At 56.3% G+C, this 16,758-nt stretch overlaps 7 protein-coding genes across 7 annotated transcripts; 3 read left to right on the forward strand and 4 right to left on the reverse strand.

The window, feature by feature from the left end:
* Positions 1–229: 229 nt before the first annotated feature.
* CTHT_0002200 (uncharacterized protein) lies at positions 230–2,901 on the reverse strand (the record flags this gene model as incomplete). Its single annotated transcript, XM_006690705.1, has 2 exons — positions 230–2,607; positions 2,787–2,901. 2 exons carry the CDS (start codon positions 2,899–2,901, stop codon positions 230–232), a joined length of 2,493 nt encoding a protein of 830 aa, XP_006690768.1.
* A 394-nt stretch (positions 2,902–3,295) lies between these two features.
* CTHT_0002210 (uncharacterized protein) lies at positions 3,296–5,038 on the forward strand (the record flags this gene model as incomplete). Its single annotated transcript, XM_006690706.1, has 2 exons — positions 3,296–3,997; positions 4,064–5,038. 2 exons carry the CDS (start codon positions 3,296–3,298, stop codon positions 5,036–5,038), a joined length of 1,677 nt encoding a protein of 558 aa, XP_006690769.1.
* A 303-nt stretch (positions 5,039–5,341) lies between these two features.
* On the reverse strand, positions 5,342–6,174 carry CTHT_0002220 (peptidyl-tRNA hydrolase-like protein; the record flags this gene model as incomplete). Its single annotated transcript, XM_006690707.1, has 2 exons — positions 5,342–5,667; positions 5,790–6,174. The coding sequence occupies 2 exons, from the start codon at positions 6,172–6,174 to the stop codon at positions 5,342–5,344; spliced, it is 711 nt and encodes a 236-aa protein (XP_006690770.1).
* Positions 6,175–7,010: 836 nt separating this feature from the next.
* Positions 7,011–8,226, forward strand: CTHT_0002230 (putative nicotinamide riboside protein; the record flags this gene model as incomplete). Its single annotated transcript, XM_006690708.1, has 2 exons — positions 7,011–7,168; positions 7,239–8,226. 2 exons carry the CDS (start codon positions 7,011–7,013, stop codon positions 8,224–8,226), a joined length of 1,146 nt encoding a protein of 381 aa, XP_006690771.1.
* Positions 8,227–8,636: 410 nt separating this feature from the next.
* CTHT_0002240 (glucan 1,4-alpha-glucosidase-like protein) lies at positions 8,637–10,734 on the reverse strand (the record flags this gene model as incomplete). Its single annotated transcript, XM_006690709.1, has 2 exons — positions 8,637–10,300; positions 10,395–10,734. The coding sequence occupies 2 exons, from the start codon at positions 10,732–10,734 to the stop codon at positions 8,637–8,639; spliced, it is 2,004 nt and encodes a 667-aa protein (XP_006690772.1).
* A 2,632-nt stretch (positions 10,735–13,366) lies between these two features.
* CTHT_0002250 (putative RNA splicing factor) lies at positions 13,367–15,442 on the forward strand (the record flags this gene model as incomplete). Its single annotated transcript, XM_006690710.1, has 2 exons — positions 13,367–14,198; positions 14,253–15,442. The coding sequence occupies 2 exons, from the start codon at positions 13,367–13,369 to the stop codon at positions 15,440–15,442; spliced, it is 2,022 nt and encodes a 673-aa protein (XP_006690773.1).
* Positions 15,443–15,658: 216 nt separating this feature from the next.
* CTHT_0002260 (uncharacterized protein) lies at positions 15,659–16,208 on the reverse strand (the record flags this gene model as incomplete). The annotated part of the gene is made up of 2 exons (XM_006690711.1): positions 15,659–15,906; positions 16,019–16,208. 2 exons carry the CDS (start codon positions 16,206–16,208, stop codon positions 15,659–15,661), a joined length of 438 nt encoding a protein of 145 aa, XP_006690774.1.
* Between the last annotated feature and the right edge of the window lie 550 nt (positions 16,209–16,758).

Raw genomic sequence — 16,758 nt, forward strand, 5'->3', positions numbered from 1 at the left:
GACTAGAGCTGGGATATGCATAGACAATGGCATCTTAAGAAGAATTGGAACTCACATTCAATTCATACCAGAACTACCTGAACGATAGGGAAAAATGCAACATTTTATTTTTTTTTTTTTTGCCATTACCCCCCCCCTCCAAAAAAAAAAACGCCGATATAGGTAATCCCTTGCGCCAGCTGGCGTCCTATCGAAACCAGAGCCAAAACCCCATCATCTAATTTAGCCCTTACTCAACCATCTCCGTATCCTCTCCCTTCTTCGCCGCAACCTCCTTCTCATCCAACAACGCCCCCTCCAACGGCCGTGCATTCCTAGGCCATACCCTCTTGTACAAACTAACCCCAATCGTATCCTGCGGGTTAATCCTTCCATCAAACGTCGCCTTAAAGTACCCATGCGTGCCAAGTGGCTCCTTGATATACCCACTCCTCCCACGCTTGGTCCACAGCGGCAAAGCCTTGAACCACTCCACGTCCTCACGATTAAAGAACATGTAGCGCACTGTGACAATCTTCTTGTGGATGTGGTACGGGTGGCCGGTGAGGATAGCCCGCTTGGCAATGACGCGCTTGGTAGAGGGAGGCAAGGTCGTGCCCGTGGCGACGAGGGTTAGGGGCAGGGTAGAAGCGGAGGTCTGTTCTTCGGCCTCAGGGTCGTTCGAGGTCGGCGGGTCGCGCATGAAGAAGAGCGCCGGGACAGAGCCCCAGGTGACGGGACCCATGAAGGTCGCTACGGCGGATTGGCCTGGGTGCAGGTAGCGGCAGTACTTGTGGACGTCGTTGGGGGTTGACCCGGGCTGGGAGAAGAGTGGGTTGATGACGAAGCGGCGCGCGCCGTACTGTACGATCATCTCGCTCTTAGACTTGATGGAGGCGGGGAAGTCGGACGGGAGGTTGATGAGGATGTTCATCGCCGTGCGCTTGTGCTCGTGACGCAGCAGCGAGACCAGGGGCAGCGGCTGTCCGGGCTTGTACGACTCGCGTGCCCGCCCCGGCAGGCCCTTGACGTAGACGTTGACCCGGGTGCCGGGCGCCACGCCACCGACGAGGGCCTCGCGCGCCGCCCGGATCCGAGAAGCACGATAATCAGGGATCCGCAGCAGGCGCTGCCACTCTTCCGGCTCGAAGGCGCGGTCCTCTTCTTCAACCCACGGGCTCGTCCTCATGCTCTTGAGGCCGCGGTACTTGGCCAGCCGCTCGCGGGCCAGCACCTTGGGATGCAGCTCGATTTCGTCGGGAAACTCCCGATCGTCCTCCGCTTCCGTTCTCTTAAGTTTGCGGTATGCCTCGAGCGCCCGCATGTCCTCTTCCTCATCGGGCTCCTCGAAGGCTACTGACTGCGGGTACTCGGATGGCCCAGCTTCGGTCATGGCGTCGTCCGCGCCGGCGAGGCCTTCTATGCCATCCTCCGGCCGTGCCGACTCCTCTGATGCTTCGGACTGGGCATCCTCCATATCGAGATCCTCCAGGTCGGTGCCAGAGTCGGAAATGTCGTCGTCGTCCAGGAACCAGGCAGCCTGATATTTGGAGGTGCCCTTGGGCACCCGCTTGGGCAGCTTCCGCTCTTCTTCCTCCTCCTCATCCTCCGAATAGTACCGATGGTCGTCCAGCAGCACGCCCTTCTTCGAGGTCGTCACTGTGCTGGCCGCATCCATCATCTCATCCTCGTCATCGTCCCTCATGACTGCCTCCTCAGGGGCAAGATCCTCCAAACCGTCCCGGTCCTCGGTAGGAGTGTCCAGGATCTGCTCAACATCCTCCATAGCGGTATCGTCGCCCTTGCGTTTTCGCACAGTAAGAGGGGCAGCCGTGATCTTCTCGACCTGAAAGGTGCCCCAGTCACCGATCTGGACAAGCCGGTCGGCCTTCAGCCCCTTACCCCTGACCACACCCGTGACGATGCTCGGCTCGTCGGCCGACGCACCGAACTTGACGTCCTCGATCAGCATCCAGCTCCGCTCATCCCTCCACCGGACGCCTTTGGGGGTTGTGCTACATAGCGACCGCATAAGGTTGGAGCACTCCTGGCGGTTATCCAAGTTGTAGATCTTCTCCTGCTCGGGATGGAAGTGTGTGATGTACGACTTGAGCGAGGCGACGACCGAGAGACGCTGCTTTTGGGGCTCGATCCTGTTCAAGCCCTGGACGACAGTGAACAGAGTCGACATGCCCTGGCTCTCGACGCTGCGCAGGATCAGCTCACCCAGCTCGTCAACCTCCACATGCGCCGACAGCACGAGCACAATGAAATCTGCCACACTGCAGGCGTCCAGGCAGGCGGTCAGGTCGCGATTCAGGGCGATATACTGCAGCTTCTGCTTGAAGCGGTCGACAGGCACGCGGAAGACGCCGTCGCGCACGTCGGCCTCGATGTCGATGCTGTCGTTGAGGGCCTTGATAGCGGCGACTGCGTCGGTGTCGGGGCACAGCGGGATCACGGCGACGTTGCGGGGGGCGCCGTCACGGCCGTTGAAGACGGAGACCTCCTTCGCATGCTCGCGCGACTTCTCGAGCAGGCGCTGCTTCGCCTGGTTGCGGCGGTCGAGCTTCGACATGACTTGCTGGTGAGGCGTCTTGCGCTGGCCCTTTTCGTTGGGGACCCTGCCTGGGGGAGGGGTCAGCGTGATGTTTGGAAAGGGATGTGATAAGTGTGAGAGAGCCTCTTATATGTTGCCCTGCATGCTGATTGCTTGACAGCCCAGGGGGCTGCGGGGTGACTCAGCCGGCAACACAGAGATGGGCCAGAGACAGGCACACCGCTCCGCACACGGTATCAAGACATACCCTTTGCGGCATCGCGGAGCGCGCGCTTGGTGGCATGCCGCGACTTGAAGGGCTTGTGCTTCGTCTTGGTGGTCGGGCGGTGATGGTGCTGCCCGTTGCTGACGGGGCCAGGCATGCTTGCGGTGCCTGCTTTGAAGCGGAACGGAAGGGCCGTGGACGCCACTTTGTGTTCTGTTTTCTTCTTATATTTTCAGGAGCAAATCGAGCCGGTTGTGCGAGGGAAAGGGTGACAGCGACGAGGAAATTAGATATGAAATTCAGCACGGCCTCGAGGGGATCAATGGCGGGGCTCTCTTTTTTTGCTGCGGTTGTGTGCTGACCCATTCATATCTTATCTCTTATCAGTGGCTATCATCCAATCATGTGCATGAGTTCAGACTTTTTAGTGGATCACGGACCCGGCCAAATCAAAAATGTCGAGACATGCAGCAGCGAGCGGCCTTCATCTTGGCCTGTCGCTGCTTCGCCTCGCACCTCAATTCCATCCACCCACACCCCATCATCGCACAATGGACACATCAGAAGCCGTCGATCTCGCTCCCGCCCCGGCGAAGCAGGGCCGGCAGGCCAATGGGGCGCACTCCATCGCCAATGCCAGGACAGAATTTCGGTCCAAGGCGGAACTCGACCGCATCCGCCGCTACAAGCAGGCCCAGAAGAAGTACGGCCGCGGGCCGCGCGTCGACATCAAGAGCGTGCGTGACAAGAAGCTACGCCGCACTCTGACGAACCTCGAGAACAAGTACAAGACTGCCGCGCTCAAGGCCAAGGAGGCCGAGATCCTGCTCGAGAACCAGACTGGCTTCCTCGAGCCCGAGGGCGAACTCGAACGGACGTACAAGGTTCGCCAGGATGAGATTGTCAAGGAGGTTGCCGTTGAGGTCGCCCAGAAGAAGTTTGAGCTTAAGCTTACGGAGCTGGGGCCGTATACGTGCGAGTACAGCAGGAATGGTCGGGACTTGATCCTGGCCGGGAGGAAGGGCCATGTCGCGACCATGGACTGGCGCGAGGGCAAGCTGGGTTGTGAGCTGCAGCTGGGCGAGACTGTTCGGGACGCGCGCTTCCTGCACAACAACCAGTTCTTTGCTGTGGCGCAGAAGAAATACGTCTATATCTACGACCACAATGGTGTCGAGATCCACTGCCTGAGGAAACATGTCGAGGTGTCACACATGGAGTTTCTGCCGTACCACTTTCTCTTGGCCACTCTGGTATGTACGAATGTGACAGCTGTGAGGATACCAAGTTTTTATGCTAACACCTCCCCACCTCCCCAGAGCATCAGCGGCCAGCTCAAGTACCAAGACACCTCGACCGGCCAGATCGTGGCCGAGATCGCCACCAAGCACGGCACCCCCGTGTCGCTCACACAGAATCCATACAATGCTATCCTCCACATCGGCCAGCAGAACGGCACCGTCACATTATGGTCGCCCAACTCGACCGACCCGCTCGTTAAGCTTCTGGCGCACCGCGGCCCCGTTAGGTCACTTGCCGTGGACCGCGAAGGCCGGTACATGGTCTCGACAGGCCAAGATAACAAGATGTGCATCTGGGACATCCGCAACTTCAAGGAGGCTGTCAACAGCTACTTCACACGGGCGCCAGCCACTTCTGTGGCAATCTCCGACACAGGTCTTACCGCAGTAGGCTGGGGCACGCACACTACAATCTGGAAGGGCCTCTTTAACAAGGAGCGGCCTGTCCAAGTCAAGGTTGACAGCCCGTACATGACGTGGGGCGGGCAAGGCCAAGTCGTCGAGCGTGTGCGGTGGTGTCCCTTCGAAGACATCCTCGGCATCGGGCACAACGAAGGTTTTTCGTCAATCATCGTCCCCGGCGCAGGCGAAGCCAACTACGACGCTCTGGAGGTCAACCCGTTCGAGACGAAGAAACAGCGCCAGGAGGGCGAGGTCAAGGCGCTGCTCAACAAGCTGCAGCCCGAGATGATTGCCTTAGATCCCAACTTCATCGGCAATTTGGACCTGCGGTCCGAGAAGCAGCGGCAGGCGGAGCGGGATCTGGATCAGCCGGCGCAGGATATTGTCGAAGAGCTGCGCAAGAAGGCGCGTGGTCGGAATACCGCGCTCAAGAAGTACCTGCGCAAGCAGCGCAAGAAGAATATTATTGATGAGAAGCGGCTTAAGGCCGAGGAGCTGTATCGGCAGATGCAGGAGAAGCGGGACGGTCAGACGAAGGAGAAGCAGGCCGAGGTGGGGCCTGCGTTGGCGAGGTTTGTGAGGAAAGAATAGAGGGGACGGATGATACCCTGGGGTGGTTGAGGCTGTGCGGTTGTGGGAATTCATAAACCTGAATATGTATAATGATGTGATTCTTGGTTGGGTCAGTTCTAAGGGTTCGGTTTTGTCAGTAGTGTGATCTATAGCAACATGCGTACCTCAGCAGGGTGGTGAAAATTATATAGACCTTTTTTTAACGCCGCAACTCCTCTATGCAACGCCCATCTATATACCTGATGACAACTAGTATCCTTTTCTTTTCTCCCCTCTTTCCCCCCCCCCCCCCCAATACCTTAATTGATCCTGCAGAATTCCTCACAACAGCTTCAACCCCCCAGTAACCATATCCACCATGCTCTTCGGGGCCGGCCCGACGCCCAACACAGTCCGACTCCCGCTCGCGATCTGCGTCCGTCCGGCATCCTGAATCACCTCAGCCGTAATCCCCAGCTGCCGTGCGCGCGCCTGCAGGTTGAGCAGCTCCTCTTCTGACTTGACTTGCACAGCAATCTTCGCCTGCCCATGCCGCTCCCAGTTGGTAAGCATTCGAGCGTGCGCACACTCAGGGTCGCGCTGAGCGAGACGGTATAGAGTCTTGTAGCAAGCGAGGGTGGCGTGCGAGCATTGCGCGGCGATTTTTCCTTCAACAAAACAAAGAAATCAGCATCTATAAGCTAAGATACGGAAAATTTTTTTTTGGGGGGGGTGGGGGAGGGGAAAAGGAGGGAAGGGGGCAGGTAGGCAGGCAGGCAGACAGACATACCCTTCGTCATCCCCAAATCCGTCCTAACCACCAACACCAGCTTGCACTCCTCCCGTGGATCAAATCCCTGCAATTGCGGCTGCCTCACCACTGCCGCCGAACCAGCCCTGGCACTAAGCCCCTGCCTGCGATCCGCTTCGGGCCCATTAGCCCAGTTTGGCGCATGATCGAGTAGGGTATCGTTCTCGTCGATGTCGGATTCCTCGCTTTCAACGGGGTCTTTTTCGTTCGCTTCACGCTCGGCACGCAGTTCAGGAGAGAAGAACAGCCAGCCGCGGATGGAGTAGACGCCTAGACCAAAGCCGGTTATGAACGCTACGATGGACGTGGTTATCACGACGGCGGAGGGGACGCAGTCGGCGGGATGGGGAGGTAAGGTCGACATGGTGAAGGGATCTCCTAAGGCACCAGTTCAGGTGCTGAAAGGATGGGGTGTGGCGAGTGAATGGTAGAAAGTCAGGTGTGGATTGGAAAGGAAGTCGAAGGGTGAGATGTTGCTAAGGGTCGGGGGGCTGGAATGGAAAGTTGAAGTTCGAAGTCGTCGACACTCTCAACACAGCCAAAGTTGAGCCGCTCGGTGTTGCCTTGGCCCAAATTTAGGGGCGACTCCACTTTTAGCGACCGGGGTACCGCATACGGGGCGATCAGCATTGTTCTTTGCGGTCCGAGAGCAATCGTTTGGATTCTCCCTGGAAATCTTCAAGTCTACACTATTATTCATAATTACTATAAGCTTACTGAAAGTTTAAAGCTTGATTCAGTTCCCCAGAGCACCATAGGAGGACATCGATAGCTTTAATTAAGGCACAAGGGACAAGTACCTGTACCTCATCTCGGTACAGTACACAAAGTGAGATCAAGACTCAAGCCAAATATATGAAACTGACACATATTGCGGTATACAGTGGAAAACAATTATAAAGCAAGCCGTAGGCGGAACAGAAAAAGAAATTTTTTTTGTTCATGCTTCTTTGCGAGCTTTCTATAACATACTTTTAGATATAGAGGAAAACGGAGGGTCGTGCGCTTACTTAAGGCAATGCAAACCTTGGTGCTTTCGAAATCCACAGTCTTTCCATCCCCTAACCCTCCATCATTGCCCCACTTCGTGATGAGGGGCTCAACTTACAACTCCAAGTCAGCCTCATTCCCCCCCCCTCTCCCTTTGTATTTTTTTTTCCATGAATTCATAATGTCATATCCTCCCAGTAACCAACCAAAATGACAGCTTCAGATTCCGACTCCCCACAGCGCGCCATCGTCATCGCCATCAGCGGCTGTTCCTCCAGCGGCAAGACAACGCTCGCCCGTCTGCTCCGCGATCTCCTCCCTGAGACCTTTATCATTCATGAAGATGACTTTTACAAGCCCGAGGCCGAGTATGCTCTTACATTTTTTTTAACATAGCATAATGTACTGTGAGACCTGTTGCTAATTCCGGCACAAAAGACTGCCCATCAAAGACGGCCTTGTCGACTGGGACTGCCCTGAGGCAATAGCCTTTGACGATCTCGAGCGCGCCCTGAGACATGTTCGTGAGAAGGGAACATATCCTGTTAGTGGTGCCGGCGATGTGCCCCCCTCTCCCTCTTCTTCTTCCCTAGCACCCTCAAGACCTGTGCCCCTTTCTCGCCGCAGCGACCACGGCTGTGTGCTTCCTTTACCGCATCCCATTTCTGTCACATCCTCCTCCTCCTCTTCCTCTTTTAATTCCATAGCATCCACATCTGTATCCTCAACACACATCCCTTCATCCTCCACTTCAACAACGGTCAACAGCTCACTCACCATCCCGCCAACCCTCTCCCCCCCGGGACAACAGCCCTTCCTCGACTCCAAAGAAGACCTCAACTCCGTCGGCCCGTCGCCCGTAACCCCCGATCAAATCGCCTGCTGCAGAGCCAAAATCAACGAGTGGCTTTCCCCCGGTCACCCGGGCTCTCTCATTTTCGGCTCTCCCTCCTCCCCCGACGACAGCAATCCGACCAACACCAAACCGAGGATAAGACTCTGCATCCTAGACGGCTTTCTCCTTTACACCCCGACCACCACCCCGCCCCCCTCGGAATCATTCTTCCCCCTGTCCAAAATCCAACCCCTCCTCGACATCAAACTCTTTCTGACTGTCTCCAAATCCTCCGCCACCCGTCGCCGCGAAGCCCGTGACGGGTACGTCACACTAGAAGGCTTCTGGAAAGACCCGCCTGGGTACGTGGAGAAGATTGTCTGGCCTAATTACGTTGAGGCGCACAAGTGGATGTTTGAAGGGGGGGATGTTGAGCGGGGTGTGGTCAATACAGAAGTGGCTGATAGGGAGGGTGTGAGGGTTATGGATACACAGGGAAGGGGGGATGTTGAGTTTGGGGAGGTGTTGAAGTGGGCTGTGGGGGAGGTTATGGGGGAGGTGGAGAGGTTGTGTTTAGGAGATGGTAAATGATGGGGGTATGTTTGACTGGGAAGTCGTCGTGGTTTCAAGCTTTGATTGAAAAAAAAACAAGAAAAAGGGGAAAAAAAATTAATTATCCGTGCATAGACAGTCACTGACTGTATGGGGAGACTGATTTGGGTCATCATCATCATGATAAAAATGGTACTCTAAGAAATGTATATACCAAGAAGAAGAAAAGTATAAACATGCAAAGGAAAAAAAAATCATCATTCAACCCAATGCAACCCCTATTTCCAGCCGCTAAATCATTCCATTCCCAAGACAAGATCCTATGCAAAATATCCACAATCTTAACCCTCATTTAAATCACTTAAAGGTAGGTAATCCAAATTACCAAGGTATTAAAATCACCAAGGTAATCTCATCCCTGCATTCCCTTCCCCACCAACCATCCAAATCTAACGCCACGAAGCCTCCTGGGTCTGACTCGGGCAGTTCCCGCTCGCGGTCGGGGTAAAGCTCCTATTCGGATCGCTCTCCCACTGCACCGACCCATTCGAGTTGACCTTGATGAACTTGTACTCAAAGCTCGTCCCCTTCTTCAGTGGCACAGTAATGCTCCAGAGCGGGTTGCTATCGCCCGTGTAGCCGACCGCGCTCAGCGGGATCGCCTTGTTCGTGTTCCAGCTGCCCAGCTCGGGGATCGAGCCCACCAACTTGACCGTCTGGCCCCACTGCGTCTGGGCGCGGTGGTGAAAGGTGACGTACACCTCGTTCGCGTTCTTGCAGGTGGTCGGGAAAGGCGAGGGAGCCGGGGCGGCGCCGGATTTGGGGGTCTGTTTGGCCGGGAAGGAGGTCGCGGTCGCGGTCGCGTAAGTGCCGGCCACCTGCAGGGTGCGCGAGCAGGACGAGGGGACGGTGTTGCCGTACTGCGCGGACCAGCCCTCGGGGACGATGCCCGCGCGCCGCTCGGCGGCGGTGATGAAGGCGGCGTAGGACCAAGTCAGGTGGGGCGCGGCGATGGGTGCGCCCGTGTTGCGGTCAAATTGCTCGGTCAGGGAGCCGTCCGAGGGAGTATACTTCTCGGCGATGGCCATGAAGTCATCGGCGTAGGTCTGGACGGCGTCGATGATGGACTGGAAGGTGGAGGAGCGAGAGTTGTAGGTGCCCGTGGTGATGGAGGGCAGGAGGTCCCGGAAGAAGGGAAGGGAGACAGAGGTGATGGTGATGGAACCCTGCTTCTTCCAGACGTAGAGGGCGTCGTAGAGCTGCTCGGCGGCGGCAAAGACGGCCAGGTACCACGGGTTGCCATTGTAGTAGACGTCCTCGCTGTAGCGGCCGACGGCGACGGCGCGGCCCTGGGAGATGCCTCTGTTGATGGAGTAGACGGAGCGGAAGGAGTCGACGTAGGCCTTGTGGTTGGCCAAGGCGCGATCACTGCAGGGCTGGAAGGTCGCCGCGTCGCAGCCGACGGCGGGGTCGAAGTTGTGGATGGAGACGAGGATAGAGTTGGCGTCCTTGCCGCTGCGGTTGTGACCGTGGTTCAGGTTCGAGTTGATGTAGTTACCATTGGAATTCCAGAAGGTCTGCTGGTAGCACAGGACGTGCGGGGCGACGGTGGTGCAGGCACGGCACTCGAGGCCGAGCTGAGCAGCCAGATGGGCACCCTCGACGAGCGCACGGTGCGAGCTGGCGACGGTGAAGAAGGAGTTGCCGGCGACCTCCTCCCACAGGTCGAAGCCGGACTCGGACCAGTACTGGGCGGTGTAGGCCAAATCGTTCTGGATGACGGGCCACACGACGGTCTTAGCAGTCGACTCGTAGCCGTTCTTGATGAGCCACTTGGCATAGCGGATCAGCGCAATCGCACGTAGCGGCGGGCCGTCGCGCTGCGGGCGACCCCATTCGCCGTTGAAGCGGGTCAGGTCGACGTGGAACTTGGGCTCGCCCAGGCCGGCGCCGTCCGACAGGCCACCCGACGGGTTGGTGACGCCCTGCAGCTTGGCCTGCGAGGCGATAAAATTTTGGATGTTGGTCTGGAGAGTGCTGTTGTACGTGTGTGAGAAGGAGTCGACGACGCTGGTGAAGACAAGGGCTGCATCACGGGTCCAGGTGTAAAAGTCTTTAAAAAAAAATTAGATAGCATTAGCATCTTTCATCTCTGCCTGAGCAACCACCCCCCCCCCCTTTTCTTCACTAATAATGACACAACTCACAATCCGGATTTGCCTTGGACGGGCTGGCAACAACAACACCGGTGGCGGCGCCAGCGACCCGGCAGCCATTCGGACCGCCGATATTGCACAGCAGGTTGTTCCAGGCGATAGGTGTCTCACGCTCGATGTACGAGTCGACGGCACGCTTGAGGATATGGGGATCGCGCTTCCCGCTGGCCGGCCGGGCAAAGGCCGACTGGAAGGCACATGCGCCCAGGAGAAGGAGTGACGAGAGAGGCATGGTGAGCTGCTGGATGCCCGGGAAGATAAGGTCGGAGACGTTGCAGGACTGTACAAAGCCCAAGAGCTGTTGATGGTGATGTGCGAGGAGAGACGCCATCCTGACGGCGCTTGTCCTACCTTCCTACTACTTATATACTTCGATCGCCGCGCTCAGGAGTTGGGAGAGTCTTGGACCATCACAAGGGTTAGCGGCGTCACGACTCTCGATGTTACCAAACGTAGACTCCGTCATTCTCCCTTCGAGCATCACCGATATCTCCCTGGCACCCTGTCGGCCTGTCTCGTCATGCCCGTCCCTTCCACTGGGTCCCTGGCCACCCCTGGCTCGCAGGGCGGACACTAATCCTTCGCCGTCCACTCACAACGCTGCAGCCGCCCACGGCCACGTCACTGGCGGATGACGGGGCCACACCAGGGGAAGTGTAAAAAGCGCAATCACCTCACATTGGCAGCATCGAGGAACTCACAAACAACTCGACCGGGGGCAGAGTGAAGCAGAATGAGGCCGAGGATGGAGTCCTGATGGAGATTGGTCGGCGGTGAGACATGCGGAGGAACGTGGGAAGGGCCGAACAGATCGCTGAGCGGTCTTGGATTCTGTTCTTCTCGGCCTTTCTCTGGCTTTTTCTGGCTTGGTTCGACGCAGCAGCCGGGGCTCAGTGCAACGTCCGAACGGCCTTGCTCGGGGCTTGACGTCGATGCGGGCTCGGCGTCTTGGTCTTGGGGATGTGTCACAGTGTGTGCCTGCGTGTGTGGATATGGGGCAGCTGGTTAACCCAAGGTACCGAAACACCGGAGGGTCTGGGCCCCTGGGGTAACGCTGGCTGGGGACAAGAAACGGCGACGATGGACACGATGGACACGAGGCCAGTCAGAGACAACAGGTGAAGACGAACATCACTGAGCACGATGGTTGGAAGTTGGCCTTGCTGAATTATCTCGAGAACCTCTGATAGGCACGGCTAGCCGGCGGCCAGGTACAAGGTACGTACTTATCGGGGTCATTGGCAGCATGCAACTGCTCGTTCGGCTTAGCGTGAAATTATCTTCTAAGCGAGGCGTGGCGCGAGAAATCTGGGGAAGCTGGGAACTGCAAACTGGAAAACTACCAAAGTGTGGAGAAAGACGAGCCTCTCCCCCGCAACGCCATCGACGGCCGGAATGCTGCATCAAGCATGTCGTCGTCGTGCTGGCCCATCGTGGATCCTCCATCGAAATCGGTCCGTTCCTGGCGTCACGCCTATTCATCCTTATTCATCCAATGCCGTAATCGATCGAGTCCCTAGACCTTCCCCCGCATCGGCATTCGGCTCAGATCCTTGCGGGGCTCCAACGGCTTCCTCCACGAGAAGGGAAGCTCGCCCCGACTGTAATCTTCGATGCCATGCGCTGTCGGCCGTTGGAGTGCATCACATGCCAGCGGCAGCATGAACACAGACAGGGGCACTCCCCTTCTATGCGTTTTTCGCCAGTCTTGGCAGGACGTCTGAGCCACATCCCGGCCATCGTCGGCGTCAGCCACGGCAAATGACCTGACCCAAGAGAGTAGCAACGACAGTCCTCGGGGCTTCTAGAAGAATAGCGCCGTCGTATGCTGTAGCTTGCTGACAGTCGTCATACCGATATGCCTTTTTTTTTTTTTTTGCGAAAGTTTTGTCGCCGTTGTCCTTGGGTCAAGCAAGCATCACGTAATGCCTCTCTTCTCATCGGCCCTTTTCTGCTGAGAAGACAGCGTGAGTGAGAGACCGAGGAGGCAGAATCTCCGGGGTTCACATCATCGCTCAGTCGACGGGAAGTGGGCAAAAAAAACTAGTAGATGGGATTGGAAACTGAGAGAGTCCATGGGAATCCAGAATTGCATTCAAACATCGACTCCATCCAGCATCCAAACACCGATATTGACCCCAATGCCACTCATAACATGCACATATCATGAGGTCATCCAGTGTCAAATGTCAAAAAGAAACATGCAAAATCCACGTCATGACGCAGCAAAAATAGAGCGATGCTCCCAAATATGTCACGAGATCATGTCAAAACATGCCCAAACATGCCCAGATACACGTCCAGACACATCAAAAACGAGCACAGAAATGCTTCAGTACAAAATGTAGGCAGCTATGGTTTTTCCCAGCCCCATAGACCGACGGTCTCGGCTAACGACTTGGAATATAGCGTCTCGGACCTGGTTCACCAAGCTCAAGCTGTTTCCAGCGAACGAGGCTCCCCAAGGTTCGGTTGCTCTGGGATCTGTCGGGAGGATGATTGACACCATGGGGTATAGTGATGGCTCCTTTTTATCGCCGAACTGCCTCAGCTCTCGACCCTAGCCACCCGAGGACGGCAGAGGAGCGCTGGGCACAGATCCGTGGTTGTGTGAAGAGAGAAGAGAGAAAAAAAAAAAGGGACAGAGAAGCTCACGCTAAGTCGCCTTAAATAGCAGAGAAAAAAAAAATTGGACTGGTGGGGCTCGTCTGCAGCAACAAACGTGCACAGGCCTCAACGGGTAGGCCGCTGATTGGCCGATTCAGGTTTTGACTTTTCGGTGCCTGGTGGGTATCATTGTCTTATCTTATCGCCCATTCAGCCCAGCAACCTGACCTCGGCCTGCGCTCCCATCCTGCACGTCGCGGCTTGGCTTGGCGTGGCGTCAAGGACAACTTCTCTCTCCACATCTACGCGACTCATACCTATCTCATCCCAGCGTTTTCCCGCATCCCAAAGCCACAATGGACGCAGCGTCAATCGAAGAAATTAACAAAGTCCGGCGGGCGCTCGGCATGAAGCCCCTGCCGGTGCCGGGCGCTGCTCCAGAACCGTCCGACACCAAGAAGCCGTCCTCTACGGAAGACGACGAGCCAGGAAGCACGCTCGAGAGCCGCGAGGCGCAAGCGACCGAGAACTTCAAGAAGGTGCGCGAAGCGGAAGAGGCGCGACGCCGGCGCGAGGAGAAGGCTGCCGCGATCAAGAAGGCGCGCGAGTTGGCCCTGCGCAATGCGGTTGTCGAGGGCAAGACGCTGGCTGACGAGGTCAGTGATGATGAGCTGGATGTGAAGAATTGGTTGAAGGGGCAGAAGAAGAGGCAGAAGAAGCTGGAGGAGGAGAAGAGACGGCGTGAAGAGCAGGAGCGCGCGGAAAGGGAGAAGGAGAAGGCTGCTGCTGCGGAGCACAGTTTGGCGGGCGTGAAGGTCGCGCATGATTTGAACGATTTCTTGGGGGCGGAGGAGCAGATTTTGACGTTGAAGGATACAGGTGTGTTGGAGGCAGAAGAAGAAGGCGATGAGTTGGAAAATATTGCGCTGCGCGAGCAGGAGAAGTTGAGGGAGAAGCTGGAGCTAAAGAAGAAGAAGCCGGTTTATGACCCGACGGAGGACGAGACTATGCAAGGAGGCATCTTGTCCAAGTATGATGAGGAGATTTACGGAAAGAAGAAGAAGGCCTTCACCATTGACCTTAACGGGGTCAGCACGGTGTCTGGGGAGGGAGCAATCCAGAACGTGTCGGCGCCAGTGGAGAAGAAGCAAGTGGCAGTGGCAGTGGATTCCATTGATGATATTCTTGGTAGGTTACATTTGCTGGCTTTGCGCTTGAAGAGCCCGTGCTTACTCTCGACAGGACCGGAAACCGCTGCACCGACGTCAGATTACCTAGACCCGTCCGAAGTGAAGGTCAGGAAGCCAAAGAAGAAAAAGTCCAAGTCAACACGGCGACAAAAGGACGAAGATGATATCCTCTTCCAAGGAGATATGGCCAACGGCGAGGAAGAGCCCCAAGAGATGGAGATCGACTCGGCCGCGGCGACAGTCCCCAAGAAGAGGCGAATCGTGGACGACAACTTTGTCGACGACGACGATCTACAATCATCCCTCTCTAAACAGAGACGAGAAGCCCTCAAGAAGAGGAAACGGCTGCGTCCAGAGGACCTGGCACGGCAATTGCGCGAGCAGACTGGAAACGGCAACGGCGAAGCAGAGGATGAAGAAGCCCAAGGCGAGATCATGGACGAGGTCAGCCGCTTCGTCGACAGCCTACAACCCGAGCTCTTGCAAGAGGAGAAGAAACTGCGCAAGCCCAAAGTGGAGGAGGTTCCTACCGTAACGGCCATGCAAGACGAAGAATCCTCCTCCTCTTCCTCCGAAGACGAAGACGAAGAAATGCACGACGTCGACGCCTCCCAATCCCTCCGCGAAACCTCCGCACCGCTCGCCGAAGTCCCCTCGACGGGCGTCGAAGAAGAAAAGACGGTCGCCCAAGGCCTGGGCGCGACACTCGCCCTCCTCCGCGAGCGTCGCCTCATCGAATCAGATGGCAAGGGCGAGGAGCTCACCGAGCAGTTCCGCCAGCGCCAGCGCTTCCTGGCCGAGCTGCACCGCCGCATGGCCCAGTTCGACGCCGAAACCAAGGCCCAGCGCGAGCGCGACCGGCAGTCGGGCAAGCTCGACCGCATGTCGGCGCGCGAGCGCGAGGAATGGCAGAGGCAGCAAAACGCGCTGCGCGAGCAGCACCAGGCGAGGATTATTGATCAGTTGTATAGGGAGGGCTACAGGCCGAACGTGGAGCTCAAGTATATTGATGAGCATGGGCGCAGGCTGGATCAGAAGGAGGCGTTCAAAGAGTTGTCGCATCAGTTCCATGGCAAGACCTCGGGCAAGGGCAAGACGGAGAAGAAGCTCAAGAAGTTGGAGCAAGAGAAGAAGAGGATGGCGCAGAGCGTGCTGGATGCCAGTCAGAGTGTTGGTGGGATGAGTACCGCGGCCAGCCAGCAAGGAAAGAAGAGACGGGAGGCCGGCGTGCGGTTGGCTTAGCTTGGCTAACTCTCCTACTTGCGCCCCGGATTGGGGGCTTGTGGTTGCAATCTTGTACGGTATATCCCTTTCTGTTAATATGCAGACGTTTGTGCTGACATGGTATTTAGTTCGAGGTGGGTGCCGTGTGCCTTGAGTGTGCTGCTGTGTGATTATTTGCCCATTACTCCGTGATGCCCTGCTATCTTCCCCTCCCACATTATGTGCACATTACGTTTATGATATCGTAGATACAATCCTACCCCTGTCCTTCTCCTTCTCCTTCTCCTTCTTCTCCTTCTCCTTCTCCTTCTCCTTCTCCTTCTCCTTCTCCTTCCCCTTCCCCTCCCTCCCTTCCCTTCCCTTCCCTTCCCTCCCCTCTCCTCCCCTTCCCTTCCCTCCCCCTCTCCCTCCCCTTCCCTTCCCTCCCCTCCCCTTCCCCTTCCCCTTCCCCTCCCCTCCCCTCCCCCCTCTTTCTCTTCTCCCTTCATCCCCGGGGTTTCACCCCAACCCTCTCTTCCCAAATCATGCCCTTTTCCTGTCCCTTGCCCTCCAACTCCCATCATCATTATCATCAGTACTTCCCCGCAGCCTTACCCGCACTGTGGTCCTCTACACGAGGATCGAATAGCTCTTGCAGGTAGGGACGTGCCACGCCGGCCCGTCGGCACACAGACAGGTACCAGGTCACCCAGGCCATGAAGGCGAAGGTCAGCAGCCAGGTGATGACCAAGCGAGCAGAACGCCTCGGACGCGTGGGGAAGAAGGGGGAGTAGAGACGGCCCATTGTAGCTGAAGTTCTCGCTCTGGTATTTAATTTGGGGTAGATGAATATTTGAATCCGGCGGTTCAAGTTGCAAGTTCTTGATCGTAATGTTCCAGGATTGATAGGTAACAGCAGGGCCTTGGTTTATGGGTTACGAGTTCCGAGTGGTTCGTTCAAGACAGTTCGTGAGATTTCAAATCCGGAGGGACTTTGGGACCTGTTGACTTTTTAAGAATGAAAACAAGGTTGAATGAATGTTTAGCAGGCCAAGCTTCAACTCTCTATGGAAAGTCGTAATGAAATTAAGAATATATGAAGAATAAACCCGTCGAATCCCAGAAACAAAAAAACAATCAAATAAAACGCTCTAAATGAGCATTTTTCCCCAAAAAAGAAACACGTTCAACATCCGGCATCTCCGCGACAGAGACTAGGATCTCTTGATTCTGCTGGAGATAAAACAATCTGTGATCTCCCAGCAACCGCTGACATAAGCCAAGCCAAGGCGCGCACGGGCCAAAAGCTCCTCTTTGTTCAGCAAAACCTTTCCTCCTCTACATCTTTGGACTTT

Source organism: Thermochaetoides thermophila (assembly GCF_000221225.1).
Source record: "Thermochaetoides thermophila DSM 1495 unplaced genomic scaffold scf7180000011806, whole genome shotgun sequence".
In the NCBI taxonomy this organism is placed as follows: domain Eukaryota; kingdom Fungi; phylum Ascomycota; class Sordariomycetes; order Sordariales; family Chaetomiaceae; genus Thermochaetoides; species Thermochaetoides thermophila.